Here is a 17,091-nt window from a genome sequence, read left to right as displayed (position 1 = left end):
GATTTCCATGGGGAGGACCATTGTGAGGTGCAGAGATGTCATTCATACTCCTTTTCACTCATCTCAGTTTTCAGTGAACCTCTTCCGGACACTCCCGCCATCATCCAATCCCACAGGCGCGGAATTTGACCCTGAGGAAGATGAGCCTACGTTAGAGGCTGCCTGGCCACACCTTCAGGTGAGGAGGAGCTGGAGGAATATGGATCTGGTGAATTTATCTCCAGGAAGTTGAGAGTCCGTGTAGTGCTGGATCCCACCAGCCCTGCCAGTGGCTGCTTCCCCAGCTTGTGAGGGTTGCTGATGTAGGGACAGGGTGAGACTAGGCCTGCCACCCATGGGTCAGAGGTGGCTTGTAGGCAATACAGGCAGCAGGGACATCCTGGAAACGGGCTGATGGCTATGGACAACATTCACCTGCAGATGGCTGTAGTCCCACACGGCCCTGAGGCTGGGAGTGAACACTTTACTGGGAGTAAGGGAGTTGTGCCGTGTTGCTGATGCAATTCCCAGCAGTGCTTATGACCCTCCTGAAGACTTAGGAGCCCTCATTGTCTGGGCTTCAACAGTGTTTGAGGCAGCACTCCTGGCTGCTTTGGCTCTCCTCTCCTTGCCCAGCTTCCTGGGATGCACAAGCAGGGAGAGGACTGCTAAGTGCCAAAGCAGAACCTGTACTGGCGCCTGCCAATGTATTTCCTGTATGCTGGATGTAGTTCAGTTGTGTTAGCTGGGAGTGAACGTTTGACTAGAATATATAGGGAACTGGAGGAGAGGAAGAGGGGAAGCGAGTCAAGAATGATTTTGTTAGGCTGTGTGTCCTGGGAAACAGGCTTTGAGATGAACTAGGTGAAAAGGGTTATGAAAGCAACTGTGAGTTTGGTTTTGCAGAGCAGTAGAAGCCAGAGGGTGGGCTTATGGGGTCTCCCCAGCACAGGGGTGTGTTGTCAAGCAGACAATGGCATAACAAGAGCCAGGCGCTGCAGAACAAAGCTGAAAATACAGACAGGAGATAAAGTGCAGTTCTGCAGAAGTGGTTCATCACTTCTCACTGCTATGGTAGACATAGAGATGTGAGCATCGATAGAAATGGCGTGTCCTCAGTACCAGAGTGCTGAGAATGCTAGGAAGCGTTTGTTTTTCAGAGTTAAATCTGCAGCAGCCAGCATGGATTTGTGGCAAGCGTGTGCTGAGATTTTTGGTCATCACCTCAGTCAGATCTTTGGGGCGCAAGGCTCTTATTTGGTTTGATGGCCTTTCAGAAGCACTAGGCAGGGTCAGGCCTGGAATGGGCTCATCCCGTTAGGAGTACTGCAGGACCAGAAGTTGCTATTTTAGCACTGACAGCCTTTTTAAAGCAAACTGTCCTTTGCCATCCAAGTGGGACAAAGCATGCAGCTCATGTGGCTTAGCGGGGCCAAGCCAGTCTGCAGTCATTCCCCAGGCAGAAGAGAACACAACATGTTTTCCTGGGGTCTGTTTCATATCTTTTCTTCTCTGATGTGTCTCAAGGGCTTCCAATGAAGCCTGAGCCTTTGTCATCTGCTCTGAAAGTTTCTGTTCTCTGTGGAGATGCAAGATGAAGGTGGAAGAAGAGTTTCCCAGGCCTAGTGTCTTCATCTGAGTAGGCGGCTGTTGTCCTTGCGGGACCTGAGGTGATGAGATCTCACGGAGATATGAGCAGGGGCAGCTGAATTGATCCCACTGCGTGGGAAAACACAGGTTGCTGTGCTTTGTGTGCTCCCATTTAGGCTTCCCATCCTTTCTCTGAATCCTTAAGGAGAAGGAAAACGTTTGAAACCTGCAGAGAAACACTGGTGAGGGGATGGGGAGCATTTCTAAGTGATCTCTCCTTCTCTCCCCATAGCTCGTGTACGAGTTCTTCCTCAGGTTCCTGGAATCGCCTGACTTTCAACCAAATGTAGCCAAGAAATACATTGACCAGAAGTTTGTACTATCTGTAAGTAATCATTGCCCCTGCAACTGTGCACCACCTTTATGAAGGACATGCAGCAGATTTGGAGCGCCTTCCATATGAGCACAGGCTGAGAGGATGGTGGGGTGGGGTGGATGAGAAGAGGGTGGGGTTGTTCAGCCTAGGGCAGATAAGGCCTTAGAGCAGCCTTCCAGTACTGAAAGGGGCTACAGGAAAGCTGGGGAGGGGCTCTTGTTCAGGCACTGCAGGGATGGGACAGGGGGAAAGGTTTTAAGCTGAAAGAGGGCAGATTTAGATGAAATATGAGGACGAACTGTTTTCCCGTGTGGTTGCTGAGGCACTGGCCCAGGTTGCCCAGAGAAGTGGTGGATGCCCCATCCCTGGAAGTGTTCAAGGCCAAGCTGAATGAGGCTTTGAGCAACCTGATCCAGTGGGAGTTGTCCCTCACCATGGCAGGAGGGTTGGAACTTGAAGATCTTTAATGTCCCTTCCGACCTAAACCATTCCATGATTCTGTGATTTTAGTACAAATGCTCCAGCTTTGTCAGTGGATGCTTGATAAGGTGGGTTTTCTTTTTCCCTTTGTCTAGTCTTGAATGGGCAGCCAGAATTCTCTGTGCAGGGCAAGAGTGTGCATGAGCTGTAATTCCCAGAACTCATCTCTCAGATGAAAACTGGGAGAGGGAAACTGGGGGCCTTGTGGGGAAAATCTAGGGATGCAGCTTTGTAGAGTACACAGGCCATCACTGTGCTTCTGAAGATGAAGGAAGTGCTGATGGTTCTAGCTTGTGACTAGGAAGCTGCATATTTCAAGGAAGTAACCACTGTGCTGAGGGTACTGAAGGCATCACTCAGCTGAAAGAGCCTCTTTTGTGGAGCAGGACCAATGCCCGGTGCTGCTGGCGGCTTTGTCCAGAGAGGCAGTATGCAGAGACCGACTGAATTTCTCTCCCCACAGCTGCTGGATCTGTTTGACAGTGAAGACCCAAGAGAACGAGACTTCCTAAAGACTATTCTGCACAGGATCTATGGGAAGTTCCTGGGTCTGCGAGCATATGTGAGGCGGCAGATTAACAATATATTTTACAGGTGAGGGGTTTCTTAGTGTCACTGGCCTAGTGAGTGAGCGGGACAACCCAGTGAGAGAAATTTGGGGCACTGGGCTGTGGTTCTTTCCGTTCCAGGCTGTGATTGCTAAGTGACTCAATTATATCACACTGCTTTGGTAGGGATAGCATTCACCTGTTGGTAAGAGCAGGGTGGATGTGATAGCACTGTCTTCAGTGCATAGCAAATGATGGGACCTGTGAGTTTTAGCTGATCTGGGGGCCATTTATTTGCTTCTATCTCTTATACCTTGCCCTGTCATCTTGGAGTTCTGTTATTTGCTAGAATATTCCTCCTCTCCAGTATTTTTCCTTCCTTTTGCTTATTTAACTGCACCTGGTGTTTGGCAATGACCTCTTTTCTCTTCTCTTTAGGTTCATCTATGAAACAGAGCACCACAATGGGATTGCAGAGCTGCTGGAGATCCTGGGAAGGTAAGAGCACTTTCAGAAATCCCAGAGGACCTGTGATGAGTGAGATTTCCCAGCCCAGTGTGCTGCATGAGCTGGCAGTGCTCTCCTTCAGCAGTTCTTGCAGGAGCCACCTCTTCCAGAGGATCTCAATCTGATGAAGCACATAAGGAAAGTACTTTTCAGCCTGCTGATAAATGCAGTGGTAGCTTTCTCCTTCCCAGATTCATCTCCTGTTCTTTTGAGTTTGAGTCCAGTCACACTTGCTGTCTTGCCTCAGCAGACAATAGGAGTTCCTCGCATTCCTGAGAAGCCATAGCAGTGGGCAGCCTTCTCCACAGCTTCAACTGCTCTTCTGTTTGCAGGACTCTCTTATGCTGCCATCCCCCTGTTTCTTGAAGTATCAGTCTTGAGGACTGGGCTGCCTCTGCTGGCCTTCCCCAGAGGTTCTGCTTCAGCGTCCTGATGCAGGACAGAGCAAACCCCAGGCCTCATCAGAGGTGTTTCCCGGCCATGCCAGCTGAGGAAACACTCTTGCTGAGCGTAGGTGGGCCCCAGCAACCCCAGTTCTTCCAGTGGGTGCTTCCTCAAGTGACTAATGAGAGCTAGGGCAAACCACTGGTTCTTTTGACATGAGAGATACTGTAGTTCTGCTGGGTAAAGATATTAACGAGACTCTTTGTTTCTTCTCAGCATAATCAATGGATTTGCTTTGCCTCTGAAGGAAGAGCATAAGATGTTCCTCATCAGAGTCTTGTTACCCCTGCACAAGGTGAAGTCTCTCAGTGTCTACCACCCACAGGTGAGAAGTGTTCCAATTTCCTAGGACAGAATGTGATTCTTATGAAAGCTGTTGTTTAGGATTGTTTGTAGCTATTCACCAGGCTGTGTTACTGTGTTGTACAAAGTTCTTGTGAGATGGTTTGGGCACTGCACTGGTCCCTCACTGCAGCCGTTTGTCCCAGCTGTGTGGTGTCTGGGCCTATACGTGTGTGCTTTTTGCCTCTGGCTGATGGGAGGGTATCCTGCCATTTCCTGCTGACACCGCCTTGCCTTTCTGGGCTGGAAGTTTGTGAAATCTTGGGGCCCTGCTGAAACCAGAGAGGTAAAATTCCAAGCTGCAGTCATCGGGCTTTGCATGTGGTGTGTCAGCTCTTAGTCACTGCTGAAATATGCAGAGAAATCTGTGCTGGGCTGCTAGGCTGGTGCAGAGATTAATTTCTTGCCATTTAAAATACATAATAGAAGAGTGGAGAAGATCAAGACTCAGGCAAGGAAGTGAAAAAGTCTGGGCAGCATTTTTATGGAGCAGGGCTTTGGGACAGTCAGGTTTGTTCCTTCCCATATGCACACTTGTGCTTGGATTTGAATGTGTGAGCTGCGGACGGCTCTTGGTGGCTCAAGTTCTATCCCTTGTGCTGCACAAACGTCCTCAGCTCAGACCCTGTGTGAGCCAAATGCAGGCAGAGCACAGGAACAACCACAAAGTCATGGGTAAAATGAAAAGAATAAATTTATTCCTGTTTCCTCACAGTTCAAGGCAACTCCAAGATCAGCACCCAGCCAGAGGGAACACAACCAGGAATGTAGGCATTGTGGAGATTGGTCCTTGCTTATGGTCCAGGGTGGCTCTGAACAATACCCAGGCAGTGACAAAGATGCAAGTGGGAGAATGCAGGCACCGCAGAGCTCAGGCCTTGCTAGCAAGCATGAAAGTGTGAGCACAGGCTGCTGCTTCGTCCCCTACTTATTAGGGACAGCCAAGTCTTTTTTTGATCTCTCTCCCACCAGAGCTGGAATCTCAAGTGTAAGCTCATTTACAGGCTAGGATGTAGAAACACACATAACATTGTACTATTTGTGTTAGCCTTGCACAAGGCTAAACAACAAATAGTACAATGTATGTGTGTTTCTACATCCCAGCTGTAAGGTCACTTGAGTGTTCTCCTTGCCAATCTTCCGTTGTATTCCCACAGCCTGCCTTCTTGGCCTTAGAGCTTTCACTTCTTATCAGAACTGGATTTGTTTGCAGCTGCAACTGTCTGCTCATCACACACACTGTGGAGGGCATAATGTGACTTCCAGCCTAGGGTAGTGGTGGCTTTTTAATCTCGGGTGTATTTGAGGAAGCTCTAATCCTGCCATGTTTTTTTTCCTAACAGTTGGCGTACTGTGTTGTACAGTTCTTGGAGAAAGACAGCAGCTTGACAGAGCCTGTGAGTAACCCTACTTACCCTCTGTGTGTCATTCAAGTTTCAAAAAGTTTCACAGCTTTACAGCAAGGGTGAAAAAAGACTGAAGAGGCTGGAAGTCTATTGGAATGTTTACTGGGTTTGCCTGGTACCCTGTGGGCAGCAGGGGCTGTGCCGCTCGCATACAAGCCTTTAGCGTTCTCTTCTGAAAGCTTCAGGACCTGTGGGCTCCAGTCTTCCATTGTGCTTTGGATCTTGGTGTAGGAGAAGGAACACTAAGGTGTACTTTCAGGGCAAGGCTTTCAGCTAGTGACAGGTGCTGCAGGGAGAAAACACGTGGTCATCTGATGTCTGATGGAACCAGTGTGAGCTTGTGGGGGCTCTGGAATAGTAATAGCTCACTACAGACTCCTGGGTTGGCTGAAAAAACTGTGGGGGCGAGGTTAGGAACCTTGAACAGGATCTAAAGCTACTGGAATGTGTCCAGAGGAGGACACAGTGTTCGTAAAGGGTTTAGAGGGGAAGCCATATGAGGAGCAGTTGAAGTCACTTGTTCTGCTCAGCCTGGAGAAGACAGAGGGGTGACCTCATCATGGCCTGCCGCTTCCTCACAAGAGGAGGAGGAGGAGCTGGCACTGATCTCCATTATGGACCTGATGGAATGACAGGAAGATGTGCCAGGGGAGGGTTAGGTTGGACGTTAGGAAAAGGTTCTTCACCCAGAGGGTGGTGGAGCACTGGAAGAGCCTCCCCAGGAGAGCAGTCGTAGTCCCAAGCCTGACAATACTCCAGAAGCAGTTGGACAATGCCCTCAGGCACAGAGTGTGAATGTTGGGATTGTCATTTGTAGGAACATGAGTGGGACTAAATGATCCTTGTGGGTTCCTTCCAACTCAGGACATTCTGTGATTCTGTGACCCAAAGGTCTGCTTAGGTGAGCCACTGTTCCTTGATGAAAGCATTTTCTGCCCTAGCATCAGTTTGCTGCCTCTGCAGCATTATATGTCACATTGTGGACACATTTACCTTCAGGATGTAGTGCTGGGAAACAGCAGGTTCTAAAATGTGTGAACAGTGAAGATGGGGACCTCACATATTCCAGTTACTGGCTGTGTGGACCTGCAGTGTTAAGCAGGCTATATGCCGGCTTGGCGGAGGGTGAAAGCAGGAGACAAGTGTTTCTCCACCCACCACAGGCCAGGATATGTCTTCTACAGAGTTGAGCTTCACAGCCTCAAAACAGCAGATGGCCAAAGAACACGTGCTTGTGTCAGTGCAGCAGGAAGCACCAGAAAGCGTGAGCATTTTAATGAGGAACGCTGAGGTCGTTCTGTTCTCCATTTGAAATGTGTGCATTCATGGTGAGCCTGCCTGTGCCTGGTGGAAGCTGGTCAGCTGTTGTCAGCTTTCCAGCTCCTCGGTTGACACCAGCAGTGCTGAAGCAGGCCTCCCAGCTTCTCCTTTGAATGTGGGTCCTCCATTTCCTGTGTTCCCAAAAGCCTACTCCAAAATGAACTGTGTTTAAGTAGCTTCCTGATCATGCCGAGTACTTCCTGTGGCTGCCATCCTGCCCATCTGCCTCCTGCCAAAGCGCTTACTGTGGGGTGAAGAAGAGCGAAACAGAAACTTGTCAGTATTTCCAGGGTTCATTTTGCAGCTTATTCAAATAGTTAAGCTTCATAGCTCATCATGACTTCCTCGATAATGGGTTAGTGGCCTGTGGGTTGGAGACCCAGCTCTGGTTTGGCACTTGTGGAAAGCAGCGGGGTGACCCGATTTCATGACCTTCAGTGGGTGTTGCATTGGGTCTGAACCAGCCATACCGAGGCCGTCTTGCCAAAGGTTGTGTCCTGTTGAAGAATCCTGTTGGTGAAGCTTTTGAATAGGCTCCTGAGATGATGAGTTATTGGAGTTTTGGAGAATTACAGGGCTTGTGCATCAGCAAGGCCCTGAGTGCACCAGGAGATGTTGCCACCAGTGCTGGATGGAGGCCAGATCACTCATTAGGTCAACACTCACTTTGAGTGGGCCTCCCAGAAGCTTGCTCAGCAAGGCTTGACATGGTACCTCTTGCGTTAACAGCAGTCTGAACGACTGCCAGGTGAGCAAGGCCTCAGATGTTCTCACTAATAATAAAGACAGACTTGACACACCTCGCACAGCCTTAGCTGTAGGAGAAATTACATCTGAGTCAATGACGCTAACTCTCACCTGAATGTCAGACCTGAGTAATGACGGACACCAAGGATACCAAACTGCTGGCTTCTCAAGCCTTGAGTTGGTGGAAACATAATGCCCAGATGTTTCTAATCTCACTGTTGCATTGTGCACTGTTGTCCCTCCACTGCTGTGATCTTCCTCTGGAGCACTGACTTAGGGATTAGGTCACTGAAGCACACAGAGTTTGAATCATAGAATCATGGAATCATTAAGGTTGGAAAAGACCTCTACGCTCATTCAGTCCAACTGTCAGCCCAACAGCACCATGCCTACTGAAAAAGAAAGAACAACTACCTCCAGCTGTTTGTGAATCCACAGAGTCAGTGTTTCTCTGAAGGCCGTACCAATGGCTCCAACAGAGTGAAGGTCCGCAGGATCCTGGATTCTGCCTTTGACAGTGTTTAGAAGCAGATGGATAGTGAAGGAAGCAACATCAAAAATAAATAAATAAATAAAATAACATGGGATATAGCCCTTCCCCTTGTATATTCTTCCAGTATCTTGTAAGCAATATTTTACTCAGCGGGAAGTTGCATCTGCACTGTCATATTTAGTTATCACTGTTACGTGTAAGCTCAAAAAACTTGTCTCTTCCCTTTTGGAGCCTGTTTGGACTTGGAGTCTCCACAAAGTCTTGCAAGAATGAGCTCCATAATCATGGAATGCTTTGAGTTGCAAGGGGCCTTAAAGCCCATCCAGTTCCAACCCCCCAGCCATGGGCAGGGACACCTTCCGCTGCATCAGGTTACTCAAAGCCTCAGCCAGCCTAGCCTCAAACACCTACAGTTGCTTCTGTGTGAAGTGTTACTTCCTTTTCACTGTCCCCAAACCATCCATTGTATTATTTATTGGGTGTCTCCCCGTGTTCAGCCTCTGCAGTGTTTTGAATAATAATTCCTCAGTGACTTTCTCTGTAGCATTTCCAATTGTATTAGTTGATCTTCCATTGTTTCTCTGCACCATCTGCCAGCCGCTACCCACTCTGGTTTAAGTCTTCTGTGTTAAGCTGTGTTTGGGGAAAAAAATGGGATTCCAAGTTTTGTGCTTGTAGTACAGAATCGTGGCAGCCCGGGCCATGTTCTGTCTTGTGTGTAACTTGGCAGAGTTTGGGCTCTTCTCTCCTTTCTTCCCCAATAACCCACCGTGACTTTCAGAGAAAGGCTCTTCTGTCACTTCCTCCCTTCTGCTATTTGTGACCAGACCCTTAAAAATTTATTTCACATCTGGTATTAACTTCCAGCCTCTAACACTGTCTCTGTTCCCTCCCCCCTCAGGTGATTGTGGGCTTGCTGAAGTTCTGGCCAAAAACTCACAGTCCCAAGGAGGTGATGTTTTTAAATGAGCTGGAGGAGATCCTGGATGTGATTGAGCCATCTGAGTTTGTGAAAGTTATGGAGCCCTTGTTCAGGCAATTGGCCAAATGTGTCTCCAGCCCACACTTCCAGGTGGGTTGTAGGTCAGGGAGGGAATAGCGCACTGGCTTGTAACCTCCTTGGCACGTGAGGGTAACACCTCCGCTTTTGGGCTTCTCTTTGTGGGTCAGTGGCACATGGAGGTGTGACCAAGGTGAGTATTGGGGTGACACGTGGTGGGAGGAGGTGAGAATCCTCACCACAGAGACAGAGCAAGCTCATCCAAAGAGAAAACAAAGCGGATCGGTGGAGCAGAAGCAGAGGTGCTCTGCCACTGCCTGTTTTGAGTAGCAAATGTAGAGGAGATCCATCCAGTGTCACCCTGTTGCAGTAGAACCAAGCTGGCGGCAGTATCAGAAGGAGGCCAACCAAAGAGACAGTGTGTGGAGAAGGTATTTTGTATTATGCCGGTGTAGGTGGTAAAGAGCGAGATACCCTGGAAAAGTACTGGAATCTGCTTCCTCCTTGTTCCCACTGAAGGCAAGGTAGCTATAGGACTAGGCTAAAACACTCTCTGTGGCTGGTAGCTTTAGGGTTTAAGATGTCCATGATGGTACAACCTGGTAGTAGCTTCTAGCAGGTGTTCTTGGCTTACTGGTTTAGATTGCCATGAAGAGCACCTGGGAAGAAGGCAGTTAGCTGGTGAAACACATGGCTGACCTACGCGTAGGGTGTTGACTCATGACATAGCCCTGCCCCGAAGTGGGTGCGTCTGCACAGGGAGGCAGACTGGCTTCAGTCTGGCTTTTGGTGCAGAGAAGTACAAAGTCATGCATTTACAAGCCAAAAATGAGGTCAATCTAGGACGCATGTATGTAAAAGATCACTGTTTCCTGGAAAGGACTAGAGGAGCCTGATGGAAACCAGCTGGACATGGATTACTGGTGTGGCGATGGGAACTGAAGGACCAAAATGACCTCTGAATGCGGAAGGAGCTACCATAGGAAGCTAAGGAACTTGAATAAAGTAGGGTAAAGGCTGGAGGAGAAGCATCCTGTACTCGAGAGCTGCCCTTGTCTGCTGAAAACTCTGAAAAACGAGGCTGAAAGACCTGGAGAAGGTGTAAACACTTTACAGCCTAAGAAAATTGACACCAAAGGTGTCCCAAACAGTCAGGCTGAACAGTCTCCATGTTTGCAGCTTCTCTGAGCAAAAACAGGAAATGCCTTCTTGGCAAGTCTGAACACCTTGGTGGGACAGAGTTTTCTCCAAGTGGATTGTATGTTAGTCTAGCAGATAATGGCTTAACAAGATCTAATAGCTGGAAACCAAAGCCAGGTGAGTGAACACGAGGTGAGTTTTGCTTTGTTCAGTCATGTGGAGCAATAAGTTATGGGTCTGCAGTGAGTTCTCCATCATCTGAAATATAAACCAGAGAGTGGATGTTTTTCTTCCTGGGGTTTTAAGCCATTCCCAAGCTGGCACTAAGTGCAGAAATGGTGATCAGCATTGCCCAGATTTGTGGTTAAATATGAAGAGTTGTGGTTGAATCTGTTGCTATGTGAAAACTTGTTGTGCTTGTTTGTCTTGTTATAGCAGGATTGCTGCCCCAAGATTTTCCCTATTTTCTAAATCAGAGGAATGAACTGTGGGCCTGGTGACTGAAGCATGCTCAAAAGCCCACAGAGATTCTGCTGTGGGGAAGGACAGAGAGGATTGGGAATGGAGCTTTACAGGGGATGGTCTGAGGAAACGAAGGAGGCTTGGAGCTGGTCTGAGCTGGAACTGAGGTGTTGTATGAAGGGTGTTGGATCATCAGGGTATCAACAGTAGGTTTGTCTAGTCAGGAGCATTAAGTTTCCCCAGGAAAGGAAGAAGTGGAGACTAAGGAAGAGAACTCTGGGCAGCAGGGATGAATGGCCTTGTAGAAGCTGGCAAAGGTCAGCCCTGCTGCCTGCACTGTGGGGAAGCATTTCCTCCTTGGCTGGGTGGTGGCAAGCTCTGGTCTCAGTGCTGCAGTTTCCCTTTGCACCACAGGTGCTACTGGAAGGAGCCTCTCCAAGGATGGCTTTCTCTCCCACTGCAGGTGGCAGAACGAGCGCTATACTATTGGAACAACGAATATATCATGAGCCTGATCAGCGATAATGCAGCCAAAATTCTTCCGATCATGTTTCCAGCACTCTACAAGAACTCCAAGAGTCACTGGAACAAGTAGGTCTTTCCTTATGCTCTGGCACTTCCAGGATTGCTTGACCTACTGGCGATCTTGGGGCATGCTGTTACCATGCAAGGATGTTACCTGCTGAGCCAGGGGGGTTGTTAGGAATAGCAGCATGGAAAAGTGCTGCAGCAGACCACAGCAAGCTGTGAGGGGTCAGGTGCTTGCAGTGACCTGCCCTGGGGCCATTGAGTCTAGCCAGAGTTTGATACCTGCCTACCACTAATGCTGCTGACCTCCTGGAGGCGTGCAGTAGGTTTTCCAGCTGATTTCTGGCTGCTGCTTAACTAATGACCACCCATATGCTTTCCCTGACCAGAAGCCTTGGGTAATGCAGTGCCTGACTCAGGTACAGGAAGAAGGGAGAAAGCAGAACTAACTCGGCAAACGTCCCATGTCAAGCTTCTGGCCTCCCTGTCTGATTCCTCAATCCTATTCTGTTTTATGGTTCTCCCATCAACTTCATGTCTTCCAACTGCTTCTTCAGTTGATTCCTTACCTGGTTAATTAAAGTTGTAAAACTCACTTCCTTTTAATAAAGTAGCTAAAAATACTCAGTCCACAGCCATCATCCTGAAATCTTCCAGAAACAAAACACAAGAAGGCAAGAAAAAAAGCCATCTTCTGCTGTTCCAGAGAGTGGAAGAAAGCAAGATAATTAATTGATAGGATTATAGAATGGTTTGGATTGTAAGGGACCTTAAAGATCATCTAGCTCCAACCTCCCTTCCATGGGCAGGGTCACCCCCACTGGATCAGGTTGCTCAAAGCCTCATCCAACCTGGCCATGAACACCTCCAGGGATGGGGCAGCCATGACTTCTCAGGGCAACCTGTGCCAGCGCCTCGCCACCCTCAGAGGAGAACATTTGTTGCTTAGATCTCATCTAAATCTCCCCTCTTCCAGATTAAAACCATTGCCCTTTGTCTTATCCCTGCACTCCCTGATCAAGAGCCCCTCCCCAGCTTTCTTGTAGCCCCTTTCAGTACTGGAAGGCTGGTCTAAGATCTCCTTGGAGCCTTCTCTCCTAGGCTGAACAAGCCCAACTCTCTCAGCCTGTCCTTGTATGGGAGGTGCTTCAGCCCTTGGATGATCTTTGTGGCCTCCTCTGGACTTACTGTAACAGATCCATGTCCTTCATGTGCTGAGGACTCCAGAACTGAATGCACAACAGTTTTGTGGAATAGTAATAAAAAACCAGATTAGGCAAAGCCCACTTCAGAACAGCCCTCAGCAGGTCCTATCCTTCCTTTCCAGTTTCTAACTCCAAGAAATAAATGGGTGAATACATATTTCTGCACTCAGTAGTCTGACCATGGTAGAACAGACCTGTCCCAGTTGTCTTCTCATCCTTCTCCATTTCTTTCTCCCTGTGTGATAGTGTTTGTAAAGTGAGTTTTCCTTGCCACGAGCTAGGACAGTGTGAAAATCTTTTGTCATGTTGCGCTAGCATCCAAGTTGCCGCTGGTGCTCACTCAGGCTGAAAACCTGGAGGATCCCACCATGACTTGTTCTCCTTTCCTCACTTCCTTGCAGGACAATCCATGGGCTGATATACAATGCACTGAAGCTCTTCATGGAGATGAACCAAAAGCTTTTTGATGACTGCACGCAGCAATACAAGGCAGAAAAGCAGAAGTGAGTACGAGGTTCTCGCCAAGTAACTTGAGCTCATCTTGGAGTCTCCTTGGGGTACAGTAACAGATGCCAGTAGGGGGAGGGGAAGTGGAATGATGGTGTCAAAAAGTAGGATTCAAGAGCAATAACTGTATCAGGAGGAGAAGCAAAATATGTGCGCTGGCAAAAATCCTGTCAGTTTTGCTGAAGCAAATAGGTTGGAAAATAGGGACAGAGTTTGCTGGATCGTGAGGAGATAAATGGCAATGCGGAGGATACACAGCTTTGCAGAGATGCTTATGCTCTGCCTTGGAAATATTTAGCAGTTCATGTATGTCATAGTGACTCCAGTAGAATCCTGCTGCTTTAGAAAGGATTTTCTGAAGAGCTTTGCTGCAGTGGGCATCTTTCACGCCACAGGACGCTTTCAATTTTCCAGTAAAAAAGATGGGATAATACCTGAAATTTTGAAGAGGAAAGGGTGGGGAAAAAGTCTGACTTCAGCAAGTACGTGTGCCTTGATGCTGTAAAGAGGGAGAAACTGCTGTAAAGAGGAAAAAAGAGACTCCACTTTTCCTGCTCTCATGCACTGGTTTTGGTGCTTGCATGACTGATTTGCTGAGCTGAGTCAGTTCAGGAAACTAGAAGGAAGTGTTTTGTTTTTTTTCCCTGTCTCTGTTTTCTACCAACCTAGTGACATAAAACTTTTCTTCTCATTCCTGGATGAGCCAGGGCTGCCACAAGGGTGACAGTGGGGAGAGCAGGGCTAACGCTTGCTGGCAGTAGGGAGATCTGGAATAGGTGCAGTTGTTTTGTGGAACAGCAATAAGTAAGAAATGAGATGTGAATCAGAGTTAGGAGGTGGGTAATCTGCACTTAGAGAAATTAGGGTTTTGTTAATGTCTAAATTGGGAGCAAACAAGTTTTTTTTTCCCTCTCATTATTTGGCATTTGTGAAGCCCACATATGTAGAATCATGGAATCGTAGAACACTTTAGGTTGGAAGGGACGTTAAAGCCCATCCAGCTCCAACCTTCCTGCCATGGGCAGGATGCTGGATCAGGTTGCTCAGAGCCTCACCCAACCTGGCCTTGAACACCTCCAAGGATGGGGCAGCTGTGACATCTCTGGGCAACCTGTGCCCGCACCTCGCCACCCTCAAAGGAAAACATTTCTTCTTAAGATCTCATCCAAATTTTATCTGCACGTATATTTTGTCACAGTGACAGCACATTTCCTATGAAATCTGCCTGATGTTTCCATCAGGATTTTTCCTACCAGTTTAGTTTGTACCCATGCTGACCTGCTGAGGGTGCCTGTTCCCAGCATTGCTGTGTGGCTGATGGAGGATTGTTCTGAAAAAGGTCACAGAGCAGGTCAGAGCTCACCGAGAACTGGATGGGTAGATCAGCACTGTTTTCTGCTCATGTGAAGATGATTTTTTTTCTCTAGTGCCTCTCTACTTAATGATGCTTCAGAAACTCGTGTGTTGGGATTTATCAAGGATATTCCTTTTGCTCTCCTAGATAATCAGATTTGGTGAAATGTCTATTGAAAACTCGTTGGGCAGGATGTAAAAATGTCTTGTAGCACCTGAGTCTGAGATGAGTTTACTTAGGGTGAGCATGATACAATTTCTTAGCAAAGTGGTAATTCCCTGCCCCAGGGACCCATCTAAGGAAGCTTTTCTGGGAAGGTTCAACTCTGCTGTTGCTAACACAGTGTTAGTAGCTGTTCCTGGCTTGGAAGGTGGGAAGAGGCTCCCTTCTGAAAGAGTGTTAGAGTTGGGAGAGAAGGCTGCAAAAGGTCTGTAGGGCCAGACTGGGAAACAACTAGAATGGGAAGTCAGTGGCAGGAGGTGGGAAGGAGGTGGAGACTTTAGGAACAGAAGTACAGTGAAGAGCTAGGATGGGAGGGATGGGTGGTGGGGGTGTTGATATCAACGGATAGTAGGAATGGGATAGATAAAGGGAACAAATTAGAGGAGGAGAATTCAGGAGATCAGGGTTTGTTGGGTAGGGGGTCTAGGACTCAGCAGGATGTAGGACAATGGTGGGGGAAAAGAGAATCATAGAATCACTAAAGTTGGAAAAGACTTCTAAGATCATCCAGTCCAATTGTCAGCCCAACACCACCATACCTACTAAACCATGTCCCAAAGCACCATGTCTACACACTTTCTGAACATCTCCAGGGATGGAGACTCCACTCCTTCCCCGGGCAGCCTCTTCCAATGCTTCACCTAGCTGTCAGTAAAGATATTTTCCTAATATCCAATCTAAACCTCCCCTGGCACAACTTGAGGCCATTTCCTCTCGTCCTATCCCTTGTTACTTGGGAGAAGAGACTGGCACCCACCTTGCTACAATCTCCTTTCAGGCAGTTATAGAGAGCAATGAAGTCTCCCCTCAGCCTCCTCCTCTCCAGGCTAAACAACACCAGTTCCCTCAGCCACTCCTCACAGGATTTGTTCTCCAGACCCTTTCCCAGGGTCTGTCAGAAAATGAGGTGTGGGTTATTCACTTGGCGTTAGGGTATTTTTTGACCCTGTGTTCTCCGGTTGCTTGAATATGTCGCAGCTTCAATCTCATTTTTAGCCTCCTCTCTCACCTATATTTTGAGAATGTGAGGTGATTACGGAGTATAAACCTTTCCTTAGCATGGATAGATAGGTCAATATAGAGACCAGGAGCTGGGATTGAAGCCAGATAGTTAGTTAAAATCAGAAATAAAGCAGAGATTTTGGTGCAGATGTTTGAAATGTAGACGAGAAGAACAAGGAGAGGGGAGTGGTCACCTCTGTTTGCAGGGAATCCCACTGTCCTGGCCCAATTGAAGAGTCACGTAAGTTTTGTTCCAAAACTGTGTCATGTTCAAACCTGGGTGACTGGGCAGCTTTCTGGTGTTAGGGCCAGAGAGAGAGGGAACTGTGAGCAGTTGATTACCAGCGCTTTTGGAAAGGACAGTTTGTCCCTCTGCCTCTGTGGGGCACCAGGTAGCTGTGTGACATCCAGACTGGTGTTGTTACCTTACTCCAGAAACGTGTCACTCTGGTCCACTTCTGCAGCATAAGGCCAAGGAAGAAGGACCCACGCAGCCACTACTGCCACCCAGTGCTCCGAGGTGAGCAAGCAGTGTGCCTGCCAGCCTCCTGCTGGCTGCAGCAAGTCCCCTCTTCTTACCACATCTCAGCTGTAAACAAAGAAGGGTATCTGAAGGACAGAGCAGCTCTTCCTCTCACCTGTGTTTTTCTGCCATATTTTGCTTTTCTCTTGCTGTGAGCAAAAGCTGCGCCTTCCCCAGGAGTTGACTCTTCCACTCTCTCTCTCTCTGCAGGGGAAGGTTCAGGATGAAGGAACGAGAAGAAATGTGGCAGAAAATAGAGGAGCTGGCCCGGCTGAACCCCCAGGTGGGTGGGTGACAGCAGGACCTAGGATGAATGATATGAGAATGTGCTGAGGTTCTCTTCTCACGAGAGCAGGCTCTAGCACCTGATCTCAGTCCCGTGCACGCAGCTGCATTGCTGGTCTGTCCCTCCCAAACCCCAGTGCCTTGGGGATGCTCTCAAGTGTTTTACCAGCCCAACCCTGTGCACTGCTGACCTCTAAGTAACACCTCACAGAGAGCGTGTGTGTGTTTAGGGACTCCTCTCCCATCTGTGGCTGCACATGCAGCATGCTGCAGCTCAGAGGGCACAGGTAGGAATGGGCAGCAGATGCTCCTTTCCTGGCTGTGTACCTCCCGCTCTCTTTGCGGGCCCTAAACGGGATAGCTGGAAGAAGTGTGCTGTGCTGCATTGGGATGCTGGGGGAGAAGGCTTGGTGTCAGATGGTGTGCTGACTCCCCAGCTTGTCTGTGTTGTCTGCAGTACCCCATGTATTATGCGCCTCCACCGCTGACTCCTATCTGCTGTATGGAAACGGAGACCCCGACTGCAGAGGATATACAACTACTGAAGAAAACAGTGGAGACAGAGGCTGTGCAGGTGCGTAGCTGACCTGAGTCCTTCCACAGTTACTCTCAGACCAATCAGGACATCAGC

The 17,091-nt window shown here is 48.4% G+C and overlaps 1 protein-coding gene across 2 annotated transcripts in view; it reads left to right on the top strand.

Moving 5' to 3' along the window:
• The window catches only part of PPP2R5D (protein phosphatase 2 regulatory subunit B'delta), a 29,947-nt gene that overhangs the window by 9,955 nt on the left and 2,901 nt on the right, over window positions 1–17,091 (top strand). For both annotated transcript variants that reach the window (XM_069850309.1, XM_069850310.1), the window contains 11 exons: window positions 68–178; window positions 1,862–1,954; window positions 2,889–3,019; window positions 3,412–3,471; window positions 4,141–4,249; window positions 5,610–5,663; window positions 9,134–9,304; window positions 11,298–11,425; window positions 12,969–13,070; window positions 16,386–16,458; window positions 16,918–17,034. In XM_069850309.1, the coding sequence (XP_069706410.1) occupies window positions 68–178; window positions 1,862–1,954; window positions 2,889–3,019; window positions 3,412–3,471; window positions 4,141–4,249; window positions 5,610–5,663; window positions 9,134–9,304; window positions 11,298–11,425; window positions 12,969–13,070; window positions 16,386–16,458; window positions 16,918–17,034 (1,149 nt within the window). The remainder of the gene's footprint in view (window positions 1–67; window positions 179–1,861; window positions 1,955–2,888; window positions 3,020–3,411; window positions 3,472–4,140; window positions 4,250–5,609; window positions 5,664–9,133; window positions 9,305–11,297; window positions 11,426–12,968; window positions 13,071–16,385; window positions 16,459–16,917; window positions 17,035–17,091) is intronic.

Source organism: Phaenicophaeus curvirostris, chromosome 2 (assembly GCF_032191515.1).
Source record: "Phaenicophaeus curvirostris isolate KB17595 chromosome 2, BPBGC_Pcur_1.0, whole genome shotgun sequence".
NCBI classification, from domain to species: Eukaryota; Metazoa; Chordata; class Aves; order Cuculiformes; family Cuculidae; genus Phaenicophaeus; species Phaenicophaeus curvirostris.
This window is presented reverse-complemented; position numbering and strand designations above follow the sequence as displayed.